The sequence below is a fragment of the Hyperoodon ampullatus genome (genome assembly GCF_949752795.1).
Source record: "Hyperoodon ampullatus genome assembly, chromosome: 4".
NCBI classification, from domain to species: domain Eukaryota; kingdom Metazoa; phylum Chordata; class Mammalia; order Artiodactyla; family Ziphiidae; genus Hyperoodon; species Hyperoodon ampullatus.
Genome location: NC_136917.1, coordinates 49081037 through 49098899, shown reverse-complemented (window position 1 = coordinate 49098899; position 17863 = coordinate 49081037). Strand labels below are relative to the sequence as shown.

Here is a 17863-nt window from a genome sequence, read left to right as displayed (position 1 = left end):
GAGAGAGACTCAGCTGAACCAGATAAAGAAATCTAGGTCAAGAGCTGGGGGGAAAATAGAAGAAAAGCCAGGCAAGCACATTGTCTGAATCCTGGGAAATGAATTTAAAATGTCAACAGTTATCTGAGCTGCACTCTACCTTTTAAGATTGTTCAGATACTGCCCACAAATGCTTATACGCAGTTCACCTTGACTCTGTAGGCAGCTAAAGATGTTTTTAGGCCATCTGATGAATAGTTGTCTTTGGATTAGAGACAGCATGTCCCAATAGAGCTCCCAGAAGTGAGTCCGGATGTGTTTGTCTTTCCCAGAACCTGCTGACATGACTGACCATGGGGATGATGAGCTGTCCTCTAGGACAGGGAGTCCAGACGGGGAAGGTCGGGTCCCTGAGGAGAGATCCTTGCTGCATCAGAGTCTGGCCGTCAGGGAACTCATCGACACCGAGGTCTCCTACTTGCACGTGCTCCAGCTCTGTGCCTCGGACATTAGGAGCCACCTGCAGCAGGTACCTGGGTGGGGCCACACTCAGCCTGTCTTTATAGGGGCAAATGTGAGTCCCAGCTCCTGAAACCTCACATCTGTTCCTGGCGCAGGCTTGATGGAGGGGGAAGTGTGGTGGATGTGAAGTCACCTGGACGTAAACCCTGGTACTTCCACTTACTGGCCCTGCAACCTTCAGCAAGGCTTTTAACACCTTGGAGCCTTAGTATATTCATCTTCTAAATGGGCAGAGAATAATTACCTCAGAGAATTAAGTGAACTAATGGATAAAATAGCCCTTTATTAAGTTTAGAACAGATTCTTTTTTTTTTTTTTTTTTTTTTTGCGGTACGTGGGCCTCTCACTGCTGTGGTCTCTCCTGTTGCGGAGCACAGGCTCCGAATGCGCAGGCTCAGCGGCCATGGCTCACAGGCCCAGCTGCCCCACGGCATGTGGGATCTTCCCGGACCGGGGCACGAACCCGTATCCCCTGCAATGGCAGGCAGACTCTCAACCACTGCGCCACCAGGGAAGCCCAGAACAGATTCTTTTAAGTGACCTATTTCTAATTGTCTCATTTGGAGGGTGGTAACATGGAAAAGTTATCATTGTGATGGGTTTCTATTTTAGTGTTAATTTTTTACATCTTTTCCCCCCGCCGATTTCAGAAATAACACAGGCTGTCTCTCTAAAATGTCAAGCATCCCCTAGCATGTAAAGTCCATAAGGGTAAAGCCTGTTTAGTTCAATGTATCCCAGTTCTTGACACGTAAACAGTGGACTTCAACTAGTGTTTATTGAATGAATGAAATAATCAAATAGATAATGTAGAAGGTGAAAGCCCTCTCATATTTCACCCTCTAGAAATTGGGATTTTTCTCTGTAGCCATCGAACAAACAAATACAGATTGTTACTTATTTTATTTTTTGTTTGTTTGTTTTTGCCTGCACCAGATGGCTTATGGGATCTTAGTTCCCTGACCAGGGATCGAACCTGGGTCCGCAGCACTGTCGGGGTTAAGACAGCCCAAGTCTTAACCGCTGGACTGCCAGGGAATTCCCTGTTACTTATTTTAGCAAAAATAAGAGCATACTCTATTTTTCTACAGTTAGCTTTTCCCACTTGATTGTGCATCCAGGACATCTATCTCTATATATATCCTATATATGTTCATGCACATATATAGATGTCCTGCATCCTTTTAAACAGTGGGATAGCTTAGTTCATAGGGGCTGGAGTTCAGAATATATCTCAAGGTAATGGTGGTAGGTGCCAAGCATGTCAGAGCTGGAAAGAAGTCCAACTTCCCACACTTATATGACAGATGGGGAAAATGAGAGAAGAAAAATTATAGTTGGCAGCAGACCTAGGATAATACAGTTCAGCTTTCCTTTCATGCTGAGCACTTCGTCTCTCTCTCTCTTCTTGTAGAGTAATGAAAATACCTAATTATAAAATTTCAAAGTCCTTGCAAACATTCCACTGGGACAGTCTTCCCAAGAGTGATGGAACCCCAATGATGTGACCGTTCTGGACTACTGTCCAAAGCCTACAAAAAAAAGTCACTCTACTGAACTCCTAAGCGACCCCCCATGGTGCCTTTGTTCCTTCCAGCTGCCGCAGGGAGATCTGGATGTCCTGTTCTCAAATATCGATGATATCATCAAGGTGAACAGCAAATTGCTTCATGATCTGCAGGAGACAGCCGCCAGGGAAGAGGAACAAGTGCAGCTGATCGGTAAGCAAAACACCAGGCAGTTAGCAGCCTGAGATTCCTGAGGAATTGGTCTCGGCATGTGATCATTGCTGTATTTTCTCCAGCATTCCAGGGAAATGCAGCTCAGTGAGAGGCTGTTTTGGGGATCCCTGAAATATAGCATGTCAGAGCTGGCAGGACTCTCAAATAATATCCAGTCCAACCCTGTCACTACAGATGAAGAGACTGAGGCCTAGAGACAGGGAGGACATCCTAATGGACACAAAATTGGTTAGTGGAGTGGCTGAGACTTTCTTCTGGGATTCTTTCACATTCATTCATTCAACAGTTACTTACTGAGCCCCTGCAGTGTGCCAGTCACTGTGCTGTGTGCTGGGGTCACAGCATCAACCAGAGGGTCCAATCTTCTGTTCTCATGTGTTAACAAGTTAGTGAGAGAGACAGATGACACACAGATAAACAGGAGAATTTTAAGTAGTAATTTGTAATTTAAAGAATGACAATTTTAGTAACGTTTGAGAAAAGAGAAGGTCTCCTGAGGAGAGGACACTTGAACTGAGAGCTGTTAGGGAGGAGCCAGCTATGAGAAGATCTGGCGGGAGAGTAGAGAGAAGAGCTCTGCAAAGGCCCTGAGGCAGGGATGAGCCTGGGATTTTTGAAGGACAGGCAGAAAGAAGCCTGGTGTAGCTCCAGGGGAATGAGTGAGGGGAGAGTATTAGGAGATAAGATAGCAGAGGCAGAGAAGGACCAGATCCTGCAGGGCATTCTAGGTCTTGGTAAGTAGTGTGGATTTTATTCTACATGTGATGAGAAGTCATTGGACAGTTTTCTTTTCTTTTTTTTTGCGGTACGCGGGCCTCTCACTGTTGTGGCCTCTCCCTGTTGTGGCCTCTCCCGTTGCGGAGCACAGGCTCCGGATGCACAGGCTCAGCGGCCATGGCTCACGGGCCCAGCCGCTCCGCGGCATGTGGGATCTTCCCGGACCGGGGCACGAACCCGTGTCCCCTGCATCGGCAGGCGGACTCTCAACCACTGTGCCACCAGGGAAGCCCCGTTGGACAGTTTTGAGCAGGGAAGTGATATCAGATTTGTTTTTCAAAGATCCCCTTGGTAGCTGTGGACAATGGATTGTGAGAGGGTAGCAAGAGTGGAAGTAGTGAGACCAGCTGGTGGCTTTACCTCCACCTAGGTGAGAGATGAAGGTAGACTCCTGATTGTGAAATGGTTAGGATGACCAGACGTAAAGAAGGAGGGACAAGTGGGTATAAACCTCGTCCCTGTCTTCTGCAGTCTCTTCTCATCTGCTTGACAAAATTTCTGTGGTCAAGGGTTTTCAAATGGAGTCAGGGGACAAGGGTGAATGGTGTTAGGTAGAAAACAGGATGAGGTGGGGGCATCCACCCAAGTGACGCTGGCCTTTACACCCCCAATCTTCTACCTTTTCTTAGACATGAATGATGATGGTGGGGATTAAAAATAACAAATATACACGTTTTGAAAAAGCCAACTTTCTGAGTGTTCACTAAATGACCAGCACTCTTCTGATGTACACGTATTAACTCATTTAATCCTCACAAGAGCCCTGAATGGTAGTTGCTGTCATCTCATTTCCCAGTTGAAGAAACTGAGACACAGAGAGAGGAAGTAACCTGCTTAAGGTCATCCAGCTAGTGTCAGAGCCAGGAGGATGTGCATTGCGGCAGGTGGCCTCTGGAGCCAGTGCTCTCAACTACTGCACTGAACAGCTTCCATGCAGTAGAGAGTGGGATTGAAGCCTGTGTATAGTGTGTTTACTATTCTCCTGAAATTATGATTCTTCATTAAAACAGCAATGTGAGGAATATTTAAATGCAAAATTAAGGAACAAGATTTTTTTTTAAGTATCTAGGTAGATATTCATACCTTTTATCATTTTATCCTTATTTCTGTTAATAATTACCACTTATTTGAGTGGAAATTGTTATAACCTCAGGTTGAAGACAATCCAAGGTTCTGGGGACTCTGAGTTTAGCATCTTCTGTTGCTATGGGTTCTAGGGTCCACTAATTCCTTGTTAAGGGTCCTCACTTATCCATCTCTGCCTTCCTGCTTGACCTGCAAAGAGTCAAGGTGCTGCTTTGTTTTCTGAGTGTACTTGGTAACATCTCCATTCCCTGCCTTCACTACTTCCCTGGTGGAGTTGCCACATAAAATACAGGATGCCCAATTATATTTGAATTTTACATAAGCAATGAATGTTTTAGTATAAGTATATCCCACGGGACATTTGGGACATACTTATACTAAAATATTCTTCATTATTTATCTGAAATTCAAATTTAACCGAGCATCTTGTATCCCCCCCTCCCTAATTCGGCAAACCTATTCCCTGGCCTTTACTGAGTCTACAGAAAATAGCCTCCTCATCCTCTGCCCCTTGTGGTTAGCCAAAAAGAGGCGCAAAGAATCCACATAGCTTTTCTTCTCCTAGGTTCAACTTTGTGCCTAATCAAGGCTGAGCTGGCTCTTACCAGTTCTCTCTATTCCCCTCTCAGCCCCCAGGCCCTGCTATGCAAGGAAGGCCCTTTTCCCAATTCCATAGCCATGGCATTTTAAATTTATTTATTTATTTATTTGGCTGCGTTGGGTCTTCATTGCTGCGTGCGGGCTTTCTCTAGTTGCAGTGAGCGGGGGCTACTCTTCGTTGTGGTCCGTGGGCTTCTCATTGCTGTGGCTTCTCTTGTTGTAGAGCATGGGCTCTAGGCATGGGGGCTTCAGTAGTTGTGGCACGTGGGCTCAGTAGTTGTGGCTCACGGGCTCTAGAGCGCAGGCTCAGTAGTTGTGGGGCACAGGCTTTGTTGCTCCGTGGCATGTGGGATCTTCCCAAACTGGGGCTTGAACCTGTGTCCCCTGCATTGGCAGGCGGATTCTTAACCACCGTGCCACCATGGAAGTCCCAGCCCCAGCATTTTAAAAGATTTTTGGACCTTGGGCGTGAACCTCCCAAGTGAGTCAGGTTCCATGTTCTTACAAATGATTACAAACACGACGCAGATGTTCACAGGAGTTCCCACACAGGGTCCTGTCACGGGAAGGCATCATGCTGTAGTCCAGTGTTGTCTAAAAGAAATGTAGTGTGAGCCAAATTTAAAGTTTTTGAGTAGCTACATTAAAAAAACTAAAGCAGGTAAAATTAATTTTAATGATATATCTCGTTTAACCCAATGTATCCAAAATAATATTTCAACATGTAATCAATATAAAACTTATTCATGATACACTTTACTTTTTTTTTGGTACGGTCTTTGCAATCTGGTGCCTTTTACACTGACAGCACATCTCAGTTGGGATTCTCCATATTTCAGGTGCCCAGTAGCCATCTGTGGCCGTGGCTTGCAGGTTGAGTGGTTTAGAGCAGGGGCTTTGGAGTCTGACTTACAAGGTTCTGCCACCCACAGCTCCTTCATGTCTCTGAACTTGTTTCATGCCTTCTGCATGAAAATAGTACCCGTTTCTGTGCCAACCATAACTGTGGGTACCTAACATGTAGTAGCCCTTTTTATTCTCATGACACTGTTTCTTGTTGATTATTATGAGGAAAACCTGAGACTCAGAGAGGTTAATTAACTTTCCTAAGGTCACACAGCTTGACCAGGCTGAGTCATGATCTGAACAGCTCTTTCAGACTACAGCCCCAGCTCTTGGCCTTCCTGCCTCCCTTTCTCCTTTCTCCCAGCTAGAGGTAGAGTACCGTTTTGATACTGGGAGTAACTCTTTGCTGCTGTGACTTCTTTCCAATCTGTGACTAAGAAGGACAAGAGGAGAGGAAATAAGTCTTTGGTGCCCCAAGCATTCCTGCCTGTTGGACAGCTCTGCTCTCTGCTCTAGGGGAGTTTGCCTTCCTCCACCCTTCAGTTACTGAAGTGCCTCTGCCTCTGGCCATGTACTGGTATGGTAAGTTTTCTTTGGCATTAGTTGCATTCCTGCAGAATCACCCTAGTAATGAAGAATGTGGGAACTGCCCTAGGTTTCAGGGCTACACCCAAGCTATCTCTTAGTGGGATCATCTCTGCAGCTGGCTGATCTCCCTATCATACACATTCTCCCTAGCTGCAATTTCGGGTAATCTTTCCTGGTCATGTTCTCCCTTGTTCTGGGGGCTTCTTCTGAGGGAGTTCTCTCTGAGGATTGGCTTGACCAGCACTGGAGAGAGGGTTTGGTTCCTGGGGTGGGAGTCTTGCTGTGGGAGTCTTTGCTGAGAGCTGGACGACACTGGTCTAGGTACCATCTGATGTGTCTCAAGGCGGGGCCTGTTGTATTTCACGGGTACTATTAGCTATTCCTATTTCCATTTTGACTTCTGGTTTAGTCTCAGCATAGTATAGCTCTAATAGACTTTATTTTTTAGAGCACTTTTAGATTTACAGAAAAATTAAGTAGAGGGAATTCCCAGTGATTAGGACTCTGTGCTTCCATTGCAGGGGCACAGGTTTGATCCCTGGTCGGGGAGCTAGGATCCCATAAGGCGCACGGCACGGTCAAAAAACAAAACAAAACAAAAGCAAAAAAAAACAAAAAGAAAAAAAGAAAATATAAGCAGGGACTTCCTTGGTGATGCAGTGGATAAGAATCTGCCTGCCAGTGCAGGGGACATGGGTTCGATCCCTAGTCTGGGAAGATCCCACATGCCACAGAGCAACTAAGCCCGTGTGTCACAACTACTGAGCCTGTGTGCCACAACTGCTGAAACCTGTGTGCCTAGAGCCCGTGCTCAGCAACAAGAGAAGCCACTGCAATGAGAAGCCTGTGCACCACAATGAAGAGTAGCCCCCACTCGCCACAACTAGAGAAAGCCCACATGCAGCAATGAAGACCCAATGCAGCCATAAATAAATAAAATTAAATCTGTAAAAAAAAGAAAATTAAGTAGAAAGTACAGAAAGCTCCCATGTACCTCCCCCCACACAGTTCCCCCTATTATTAACACCTTGCATTAGTGTGGTACATTTATTATAACTGACAAATGAATATTGATGTATTATTATTGACTAAAGTCCATAGTGTACATTGGGGTTCACTCTGTGTGTTGTTCAGTTCTGTGGGTTTAGAGTAATGTATACTGTACGACGCCACCATTACAGTTTCAGACATAGTTTCCCTTCTCTAAAAATACTCTGTGCTCTGCCTCTTCGTCCCTCCCCCAACCCCAACCCCTGGAAACCACTGCTCTTTTTACTGTCTCCATAGCTTTGCCTTTTCCAGAATGTCATATTGCTGGAATCATACAGTATGTAGCCTTTTCTGAGTTGCTTCTTTCATCTAGTAATATGCATTTAAGGTTTCTCCGTGTCTTTTCCTGGCTTGATATCTCATTTCATTTTTATCACTGAATCATACTCCGTTGTATGGATATAGTGCAGTTTATTTATCCATTCACCTACTGAAGGACAAGTTGGTTGCTTCCAGGCTTTGGCAATTATGAATATAGCAGTTATAACATTAGCGTGCAGGGTTTTTTTTTAATAAATTTATTTATTCATTTATTTATTTTTGGCTGCTTTGGGTCTTCGTTGCGCACGGGCTTTCTCTAGTTGCGGTGAGTGAGAGCTACTCTTCGTTGCAGTGTGCGGGCTTCTTATTGCGGTGGCTTCTCTCGTTGTGGAGCACAGGCCCCCGGAACATGGGCTTCAGTAGTTGTGGCACACGGGTTCAGTAGTTGTGGCTCTTGGGCTCTAGAGCGCCGGCTCGGTAGTTGTGGTGCACGGGCTTTGTAGCTCCGTGGCAAGTGGGGTCTTCCCAGACCAGGGCTTGAACCCGTGTCCCCTGCACTGGCAAGCGGATTCTTAACCATTGCTCCACCAGGGAAGTCTGTGTGCAGTGTTTTAAAAAGTCTTTTATTTAAAGTTTTTTTTGTTGTAGTAAAATATATATAACATATAAAATTTACCATTTTAACTTTCTTTTTTTTTTTTTTTTTTGCGGTACACGGGCCTCTCACTGTTGTGGCCTCTCCCGTTGCGGAGCACAGGCTCCGGATGCGCAGGCTCAGCAGCCATGGCTCACGGGCCCAGCCGCTCCGCAGCATATGGGATCCTCCCGGACCGGGGCACGAACCCGTAACCCCTGCATCGGCAGGCGGACTCTCAACCACTGCGCCACCAGGGAGGCCCCATTTTAACTATTTTTAAGTGTATAGTTTAGTGACAATAAGTACAGTCACATTGTTGTTCCACCATCACCACTGTTCATGTCTAGAACTTTTTCCTCATCCTAAACTGATGACCAGTCCCTGGTGACCACTATTCTACCCTCTGTCTCTCTGAATTTGACTACTCTAGGTACCTCATATAAATGGAATCATATAGTATATGTATTTTTGTAACTGGTTTATTTCATTTAGCATAATGTCTTCAAGGTTCTTTTTACATTTTTTATCTTGAAATAATTTTAGACTTATAGAAAAGTTACAAAAATAATACAGAGAGCTCCTATATACCCTTCTTCCAGCTTCCCCTAATTTTTACATCTTACATATCCATAGTGCAATTATTAAAATGAGGAAATTAACATCAGTGCAATACTATTAACTCTACAGACCTTATTCAAATTTTGCCAGCTTTTTTTTTTTCTATGCTGGGTCTTTGTTGTCGTGTGTGGGCTCTTTGTTGTGGCAGGCTTCTCTCTAGTTGTGGCACACAGGCTCTGTAGTTGTGGCACACGGGCTTAGTTGCCCCGCAACATGTGGGATCGTAGTTCCCTGACCAAGGATTGAACCCGCATCCCCTGCATTGGAAGGTAGATTCTTAACTACTGGACCACCAGGGAAGTCCCACCCATTCATTTCTTTTTTTTTTTTTTAATAAATTTTATTTATTTATTTATTTATTTTTGGCTGCATTGGGTCTTCGTTGCTGCATGCAGGCTTTCTCTAGTTGCAGCGAGCGGGGGCTACTCTTCGTTGCGGTGTGTGGGCTTCTCATTGTGGTGGCTTTCTCTTGTTGCGGAGCACGGGCTCTAGGCGCTCGGGCTTCAGTAGTTGTGGCATGTGGGCTCTAGAGCACAGGCTCAGTAGTTGCGGTGCACAGGCTTAGTTGCTTTGTGGCATGTGGGATCTTCCCAGACCAGGGATCTAACCCGTGTCCCCTGCATTGGCAGGCGGATTCTTAACCACTGCGCCACCAGGGAAGTCCCTCACCCATTCATTTTTTTATTCAACTATTTATATAAGTATAAACTCATGAATATTTACTTTATTCCATGAGTCAGAATCCAGTACTATTAATATTCATTTTCTTGCTCAAATTTTACCAGCTTTGGCCATAGGGAACTCTTTCAAGTTGGCACCTGTGTTCTTTCAGTATGTCTCCAACAATTTGTGAGCACTTTCTTACTTTCTGACCCCACAAGATTTTCTAGGCTCATCTTGTATTTTCCCTGCCTCATCCTTGGAATCAGCTTTTTTCCTAGGAGCGCTGGTTCCTACCTTTGGAGAATGGTATTTAGACACCAGGTTCTAAGATCTAAGTGTGCTCATTGCTCCTGGGGTGTCATTGTTTCTAGGCCCTCTTAGCTGACAGAGTTAGGAAATATATGTATATATACCAACACGTGCATGTACACATATCTACATTTCTTTCTGTATCTATCCATCTGTATTTATATATTTAAAATATTTAAAACCATGAGTTCCTACTGATAACCTCCAATTCCAGTCCAGCACCTCAGGGTTCTTTCTAGTCTTTCGCCTTTTCTCATTTGTAGCATCTTTCTCTGACAGATAGAAATGGCTGCCATTATCTTCAGTGTATTTACTTATTTGTTCGAAGTTAGTAGACACATAAAATATTTTTTATTATGTTATAATCAGCATTACTAACCTGTGCCTTTGTGAAAAATAGTTACGTTAATTTCTTCCTACACCCTTCAGTGTGGTTATGTTATTCATTTGTAATAGAATTAGGTTCATTCCTTATTGTTTGTATTCTATTTCGGGTTCCCCCTCCACATCCTGATTGGTCTTAATTATATATTTATTTTTGGGGTATGTGAAACATTACCATGGTTCCAAGATCTGAGCTATATAGAAAGGTATATTCAGTGAAGCATTGCTCCCCTCTCATCCCTACTACCCTGACCCATTCCCTGTTCTTTCCACCCTGTTCTATCTCCCCTTACAAATAATCAATCTCATAAGTTTCTGATTTTAAAATATAGAACACATCACAAATTTGCATGTCATTCATGTGCAGGGGCCATGCTAATCTGTCCTGTGTTATTCTACCTTTAATGTATGTGCTGCTGAAATTGAGCATGGGAATGATCCTTTTCAAACAGAAACCAGATCATGTCACCCCTGCTCAAAACCCTCCATTTGCTTTCTGCCACCATAAGAATAAAATCCAAACACCTTACTACACCTTACTTACTTTAAGGCCCTACATGATCTGGCTTCAGTTTCCTGTTTATTTTCTCTACTTTGTGCCCTTGCTCATTGTGTTCCAGCCACACCTGCCTTCTTGTGTCACCCACCTGTCAAGTGTTCACTTGCCTTCAGGTCTTTGCATTTGTCCTTCCCTAAGCCTGGTGCTGCTCTTCCCCCAGACATTCCTAGATGTGGGTTCTTTTTTTTTTAATTTTTGCATTTTATTTAATTTATTTTTTATACAGCAGGTTCTTATTAGTTATCTATTTTACACATATTAGTGTGTCTACATCAATCCCAATCTCCCAATTCATCCCCCCCCGCCACTTTCCCCCCTTGGTGTCCATACATTTGTTCTCTACATCTGTGTCTATTTCTGCAGGGCTGGGTTCTTTTGGTCTCTGATAAACATCCATGTCTTTATGGAGGTCTTTCCTAAGTAGATCTCCTACCACTCTCTAACTCTTTATCTGGCTTTGTTTAGATTTATGGTACTCACCACTCCCTGGCATATGTAATATATTTATTTATTGTCTGTCTTCCCCACTAGAATATCAGCCCCATGAGTCAGGGTCATTGTTTTGTTCACAGAACTTAGAAGAGTGCCTGGCACATAGTCAATAAATAAGCAGTTGGTAAATTTTTGGTGAATGAAGTTTGTGTCAGGTGCTTTACATGCGTTATTTGATTTAATCCTTGCAATGAACATTTGGAGGTGAGCACTATTTTTATTCCAGTCTATAGGTGAAAATATGGAGGGTTAGAGGGGTCAAATACTCGCCCTAGATTACGCTACTGGGAAAGGGTTGGCTGGAGATCTGGCCTTACTTCTCTCTGACTCCAAAGCCCACATTTGTGACTATCCATGCTGTGCTGTAGGGATACCTTATAAAAAGAGCATTTGGAGTTGTACTTGCCACACATAGTAATTGTAAAGATATAATATGAGTGTGTTTTGTAAACTATAAAGCACTGTCCAAATATGAGAATTATCAATATTATTGCTATAATTGTAGCTACCATTTATTAAATATAGGCAGCGCACCAGTCTGAGCTCTACATCATTCTGTTACTTAATCCTAAAGCAGCCTTTTGAAAGTGAGATGAAAAAAATAGAAGCTCAGGAAAATGAGGTGACTTGCCCAAGGCAACAACACTGGTTAAGCCTGGCAGTCTCACTCCAGAGCTGGAGTGCTTAGCTGTGTCACTCACCGCCTCTCTGTCCTAAGCCAAAGGACATGCAGGCATGCTTTTGAGAACTCCTTGTTGCTTTTCACTGTTAGGCAACTTATTCCTGGAATTCCAAGAGGAGTTGGAGCAAGTCTATAAAGTGTACTGTGCCAGCTATGAACAGGCCTTGCTGCTGGTGGAGACCTACCGGAAGGAGCCACGGCTGCAAGGGGAGATCCAGGACACCATTGAGGCAGTGCTGTGAGTATAATGACCCTCATGGGCCCCGAGGTCAGAGGCTGTTAAAGTCTCACCCCTGCTTGGTGCTGCTCACACTGCTTCAGGAGTGTCCCAGTCAGACTAGGCTAGGCTATGCTGCAGAGACAAACAGCTCCCAACTCTTTCAGTGGCTTCGACCAACAAGGTTTCTCCCTTCCTTATGCTCCACTGCAGGTTAACTTGGGGCTCTTCATGTTGAGACTCAAGCTGACAGCAACTACTGTCTGGAATATTGCCAGTAACTTGGCAAAGGAAAAAAGTGCTCTGGGGTTCTAACACTGGTAACTAAATGCTGCTAGTCCAGAAGTGATATTCATTGCTTCTCAAAATTCATGGGCCAGAGCTAATCACATGGCTTCGTCCAGCTACCAGGAGGCCAGGGCCTGCCATCCAGCCATGTGTTCAGAGGTGGAAAATCAGAAACATTTGGTGAACAGCACTCGTGACTACCATAGGGAGGGCAGTGAGATGGTGGGAACCATGTGGTGTAAGCAGCAGTGACAGGAAACAGGTTTGTATCACCTGGGGAGACCTCTCGACAGATGGCTAGAGTCTTGCCCCATGGAAAAGGATCAGAACTGCTCTGGGTGGCCTCACAGCCCAGAGCTGGTACCAGTGAGTGGGAGCTCCAGGTAGAGATATGTAGAAAAAATATATTTTTAAATTAAAATTTTGAACGGGTAACAGTTGCATGTTTCAAAACCTTTGAAACATCTGAATTTACACAGTAAAAAGACCTTTCCAACCCTGTCCTTTTATCCACCCAATTACTGCTCCTACCCATAAAGTTAAGGTAACCACTTTTAAATTACTTATGGATCTTAGCAGAGTTCCTTTATGCCTATACAAACAAATACAAATATATACTCTTATTTTCCCCATCTTTTTAATGAAAGTTTGTAATTTTTTTCACTTACATTATATCTTGGAGGTCTTTCCATTTCAATATATACATGTATGATCCTTTGAACGGCTACGTATTCTTCTACTCTGTGGCTGTTCCGCAGTTTATTTAACTGGTCTCTGTTGATGGACATTGGTTTGTTTCTATTCTTTTTTTAAAAAATTTTATTGAATTTTATTGAATTTACATTTAAAAATTTAAAAACACATGTGACTAATGGCTATAGTTTTTTTTTTATTAGTTTCTTCTCTATAACAAAGTGAATCAGTCATACACACACATCCGCCCCCACATCCCCTCCCCCCTGCGTCCCCCTCCCCCCCACCCCCCTACCCCACCCCGCCAGGCGGCCACAAAGCACCGAGCCGATCTCCCTGTGCCATTCGGCCGCCCCCCACCATCCATCTACCTTACGTTTGGTAGTGTATATATGTCCATGCCTCTCTTTCGCTTTGTCACAGCTTACCCTTCCCCCTCCCCATATCCTCAAGTCCATTCTCAGTAGGTCTGTGTCTTTATTCCTGTTTTACCCCTAGGTTCTTCATGACTTTTTTTTTTCTTAAATTCCATATATATGTGTTAGCATACGGTATTTGTCTTTCTCTTTCTGACTTACTTCACTCTGTATGACAGACTCTAGGTGTTTCTATTCTTTTCATATTACAGGCAGTGCTACAGTGATTATTCACGAACATGTTATTTTACTGAGGTACAAGTATATCTGTAAGTTAAATTTCCAGATGTGGGGAATTGCTAGGTCAAAGGAAGTTTGATGTATTGATAATTTTGGCAATATTGCAAAATTGCCCTCTGTAAAGGTTATACCAATTGATATTCCCATGAGCAGCATATGGGGGTGTTTCTCCACAGCCTTACCAGCAGTGTGTTTTTAAACTTTAGAGTATTTACCACTGATAGGTGAAAAATGGCATCTCAGTAATGTTTCATTGTGCATTTATCTCCAGGAGATGCAAGAGGGAAGAGATATGGGAACATATGTATATGTATAACTGATTCACTTTGTTATAAAGCAGAAACTAACACACCATTGTAAAGCAGTTATACTCCAATAAAGATGTTAAAAAGAAAAAGTTGATCATCCTTTTCTTTAATATTTATTTATTTTTTGGCTGTGTTGGGTCTTAGTTATGGCACGCCGGATCTTTTGTTGCAGTGTATCGGCTCTTCGTTGCGGCGCACGGGCTTCTCTCTGGTTGTGGCGGGTGGGCCCCAGAGTGCGTGGGCTCTGTAGTTGTGGCACGAGGGCTCCAGAGTGCGTGGGCTCTGTAGTTGTGGCACGCAGGCTGTCTCGTTGCGGCACTCGGCCTTTCTAGTTGTGACACATAGGCTCAGTTGCCCCACAGCATGTGGGATCCTAGTTCCCTGACCAGGGATTGAACCCACGTTCCCTGCATTGGAAGCATGGAGTCATAACCACTGGACCGCCAGGGAAGTCCCTTGATATCTTTCTATATATTTAAGAGGTATTTGTATTTCCTTGCCTGTGAATTGTTCTGCTTCTTTTCTGTTTTGAAAAGGCTTATATCTTCCCAAGGACAGGCTCACCAAATGAAGATAGATGAAGGTCATCCTCTGGAAAGCAGAGTAGAGTAGGAGGAACAGAAGTTATTATTGTTATTTCATCTTACTTAGACATTTCCTTTATACCCAAGAGAAAGACAGTGTAGGTTTAGGGCTTTGAAGCTGATATTATCTCATGTGGAGCCTCCTGCTACCTCTCCTCCTCTTCCTTATCTTATCCTTACCCCTCTACTCCCTGAAGCCTCCTTTTGAAGTACCCATGTCCTAACCCTTCCCAGCCTCCAAAAAAACCCACATTCATTTTCTCCTTTGCTTCCTTTGATCCCTTCATGGAACTTACAAACTTAGGCTTTTGCAAGGGTCACTAAATACATTTCTACAGGAGTGAGCAATGAGGAAAGCAAGATGCCAGATGTGGGACAAAAGGGAGTAGTGGAGACTGTGGCAAACCAGAGCCAAGAGACCCTGTATAGAGTGCAGATGCAACCCAGCCTCGGCTGATTGTTGCTGTATTGTGTAGCTTTTGCTATATAACAAACCGACCCAAATATAGTGGTTTAAAGTATAAATCATCCCCAAAATATGTTTAAAGCAAACATTTATTTAGGTCACACTTATGCATGTTAGTGGTTTAGCTGGGCTCAGTAAATGATTCTTCTTGTCCTGGCTGAACACCCTCATGTGTCTGTGATCAACTGCGGGTCAGCTTTGCTGATGTTGGCTGGGCTCTCTTATGTATCTGGGACATACAAGCAGACTCAGCTCTGCCTTTTGAGATCTCGGCTTGGAATTGGCATGCTGTGCCAGACTCAAGGGGTGGAGAAGTATTCCCCACTTCTTGATGGGAGAAGCTTCAAAGTCATATTCAAAGGGTGTAGATACAGAGAGTGAAATAATTGCAGCCATTTTTTATAAACCATCTCCCTCCGTTGCCATGTAGAAATGTGATTCCACTGTGCCCAGATCCTCTGATCTTTCAATAGAAACCAGAAACTTTGATGTAAGTCTCCCAAGTGTTAAATATTGGCATCTAGTTCAGACATGTTAGAAACACTATGTGGGGGGCCCTAGTTGGCACAGAGCCTGCTGTTTTTGTTTTCTTTTTTTTCCTGTACTCAGGCCTCTCACTGCCGCGGCCTCTCCCGTTGTGGAGCACAGGCTCCAGACGCGCAGGCCCAGCGGCCATGGCTCACGGGCCCAGCCACTCCGCGGCATGTGGGATCCTCCCGGACCGGGGCATGAACCTGTGTCCCCTGCATCGGCAGGTGGACTCCCAACCACTGCGCCACCAGGGAAGCCCCAGAGGCTGCTGTTTGTCATGTCTTCTGCACTCAGGTCTTTTTCAGCCAGGCAAGTCCAGGCTTTTCTCATGGGCTTTCACGCCAAGCTGCCTGGCAGCAGATCGGGCTCTGCCCCTTATTCACCTTGGCAGAGCCATTTCGTGTCTCAGAACCTTGTTTCCCTACATGTGGAGTGGGAGTAATAACAACAGCTCATGGGGACATAGACTCACTGCATGCAAGTAACATGCAAAAATTCCCAGCTATTGTGGTTCCCTTGGCTAGGCAAGGATTATGCTTCACTGAGACCACACTGTGGTTCTCAGCTCCGTTGGTCCCAACGCCCCCTTTTTATAACAAACATTAAATAAATTTATTATCCTGAGTTATATTCTGAAAAAAAAATTCTCCTGTCTATATACATAACTGAAAAAAATCAATATAATGGCTTAACTATAATTAAAGGAGAAATAAAAAGAAAATAATTTCTAATAAAGTAATATGTATTTCAGTGTGCAAATGCTTGTGTAACACTACCCTAGAAAATATTATGAAGCAATCAGATGCTTGTACCTACTTATAATAAATAAGCTTGGATTTAAGCAAAGAAGAGTCAGAAGCCATTGTGTACGAGAAGTACAGAAAAAGAAAAGAGCAGAGAATGTGTGTACCCTGCAATAACAGTGAGCAATGAGGGCTTCCCCGGTGGCGCAGTGGTTGAGAGTCCGCCTGCTGATGCAGAGGACACGGGTTCGTGCCCCAGTCCGGGAAGATCCCACATGCCACGGAGCGGCTGGGCCGGTGAGCCATGGCCACTGAGCCTGCGCGTCCGGAGCCTGTGCTCCACAACGGGAGAGGCCACAACAGTGAGAGGCCCGCATACAGAAAAAAAAAACAATGAGCAATGATAACAAACTTGACTTCCTTGTGTATGATAAGAGAAAGAAGGAAATAACATAACTGAAGTAGGGATAACATTACATACCAGGAGGCAGAGGAAATGAGGAAGGATTGTGTTCCTGCAAATGACCTCGGTCTTATTTATAAAAGGTGTGTCATGGTAATTCCCAGTGTTAAGATATGTGACAGAATGGAGTCCAAGTGTCACAAAAATATCTCAGTTCTTGAAATCGCAGCCCATTGCAAGGCATTCATTCAGTCTCTGAATGTTGAAGAGGGGCACATGAAACGTAGGAAGATTCTCCATAATGCAGGACTGTCCTTGCAGGATAGCCTGCATCCCTGGGTCCCTGGCAACTAAATGCCTTCAGCACACCAGAGCCTACAAGTTTCAAAAATGCCCTCAACGAAATGCTCTGGACTAATGTTCCAGCAGGAATGACATTCTTTCTGTCATCCAAATTTTATTCGGTAGATTTACAGGCAGACAGAAAATAGACTTCCCATGGGAAAGTGTAGACATTGGATGGATGGATGGATGGACAGGTAGATAGGTAGGTAGGTAGAAGGAATGAATTTTTGAGGGGCTCCTGCTATACATGCTGCTCTAGAACTTTTGATCCCTTCACTCTTGAAACAATAATCCTGCCTTTCTTGTGCTGATGATCATGGGACTCTTTCTGGAGTTTGGCCAACTAGAATCACACCAGCCATAAATGGTTCTTTCTCATCCAGGTAGGATAGATGGTACCATCTAATTAGATCTTTGTGAGTCTAAAATATATGCCACCTCCCACTTTTTATTTGGATGGGTAAGTGGGTGGGGTGTCTAGTTTATCCTGTCTCTCCCCCCGCCCCCCACTTTGTTTTTGGCCTCACCGTGTGGCATGCGGAACTTCCCTGACCAGGGATCGAACCCTCGCCCCCTGCAGTGGAAGCATAGAGTCTTTGTGCGGCTTGTGGGAATCTCAGTTCCCTGACCAGGGATTGAACCTGGGCCATGGCAGTGAAAGCCCAGAATCCTAACCACTAGGCTACCAGGGAACTCCCAGTTTATCCTGTCTTTTAAGGCAGTGCTTCCCACCTGGGGGCCAAGGGAATCAAGGCTTGCCCTTGCAGCCAGCAGGAAGCTCTGCCTTAGGGACCATTCTAGTGGCATAGCTTTCAGGGGTAGGAGGCTGCTTAC

General features: G+C 44.3%; 1 protein-coding gene across 1 annotated transcript in view; it reads left to right on the top strand.

Annotated features, from left to right (window-relative positions):
* Nucleotides 1–311: 311 nt before the first annotated feature.
* ARHGEF37 (Rho guanine nucleotide exchange factor 37) overlaps nt 312–17863 on the top strand; it is a 37465-nt gene continuing 19913 nt past the window's right edge. The window contains exons 1-3 of the mRNA XM_079702371.1: nt 312–508; nt 2099–2222; nt 11886–12033. Coding sequence (XP_079558497.1) covers nt 323–508; nt 2099–2222; nt 11886–12033 — 458 coding nt within the window. The 5' untranslated portion in view covers nt 312–322. The remainder of the gene's footprint in view (nt 509–2098; nt 2223–11885; nt 12034–17863) is intronic.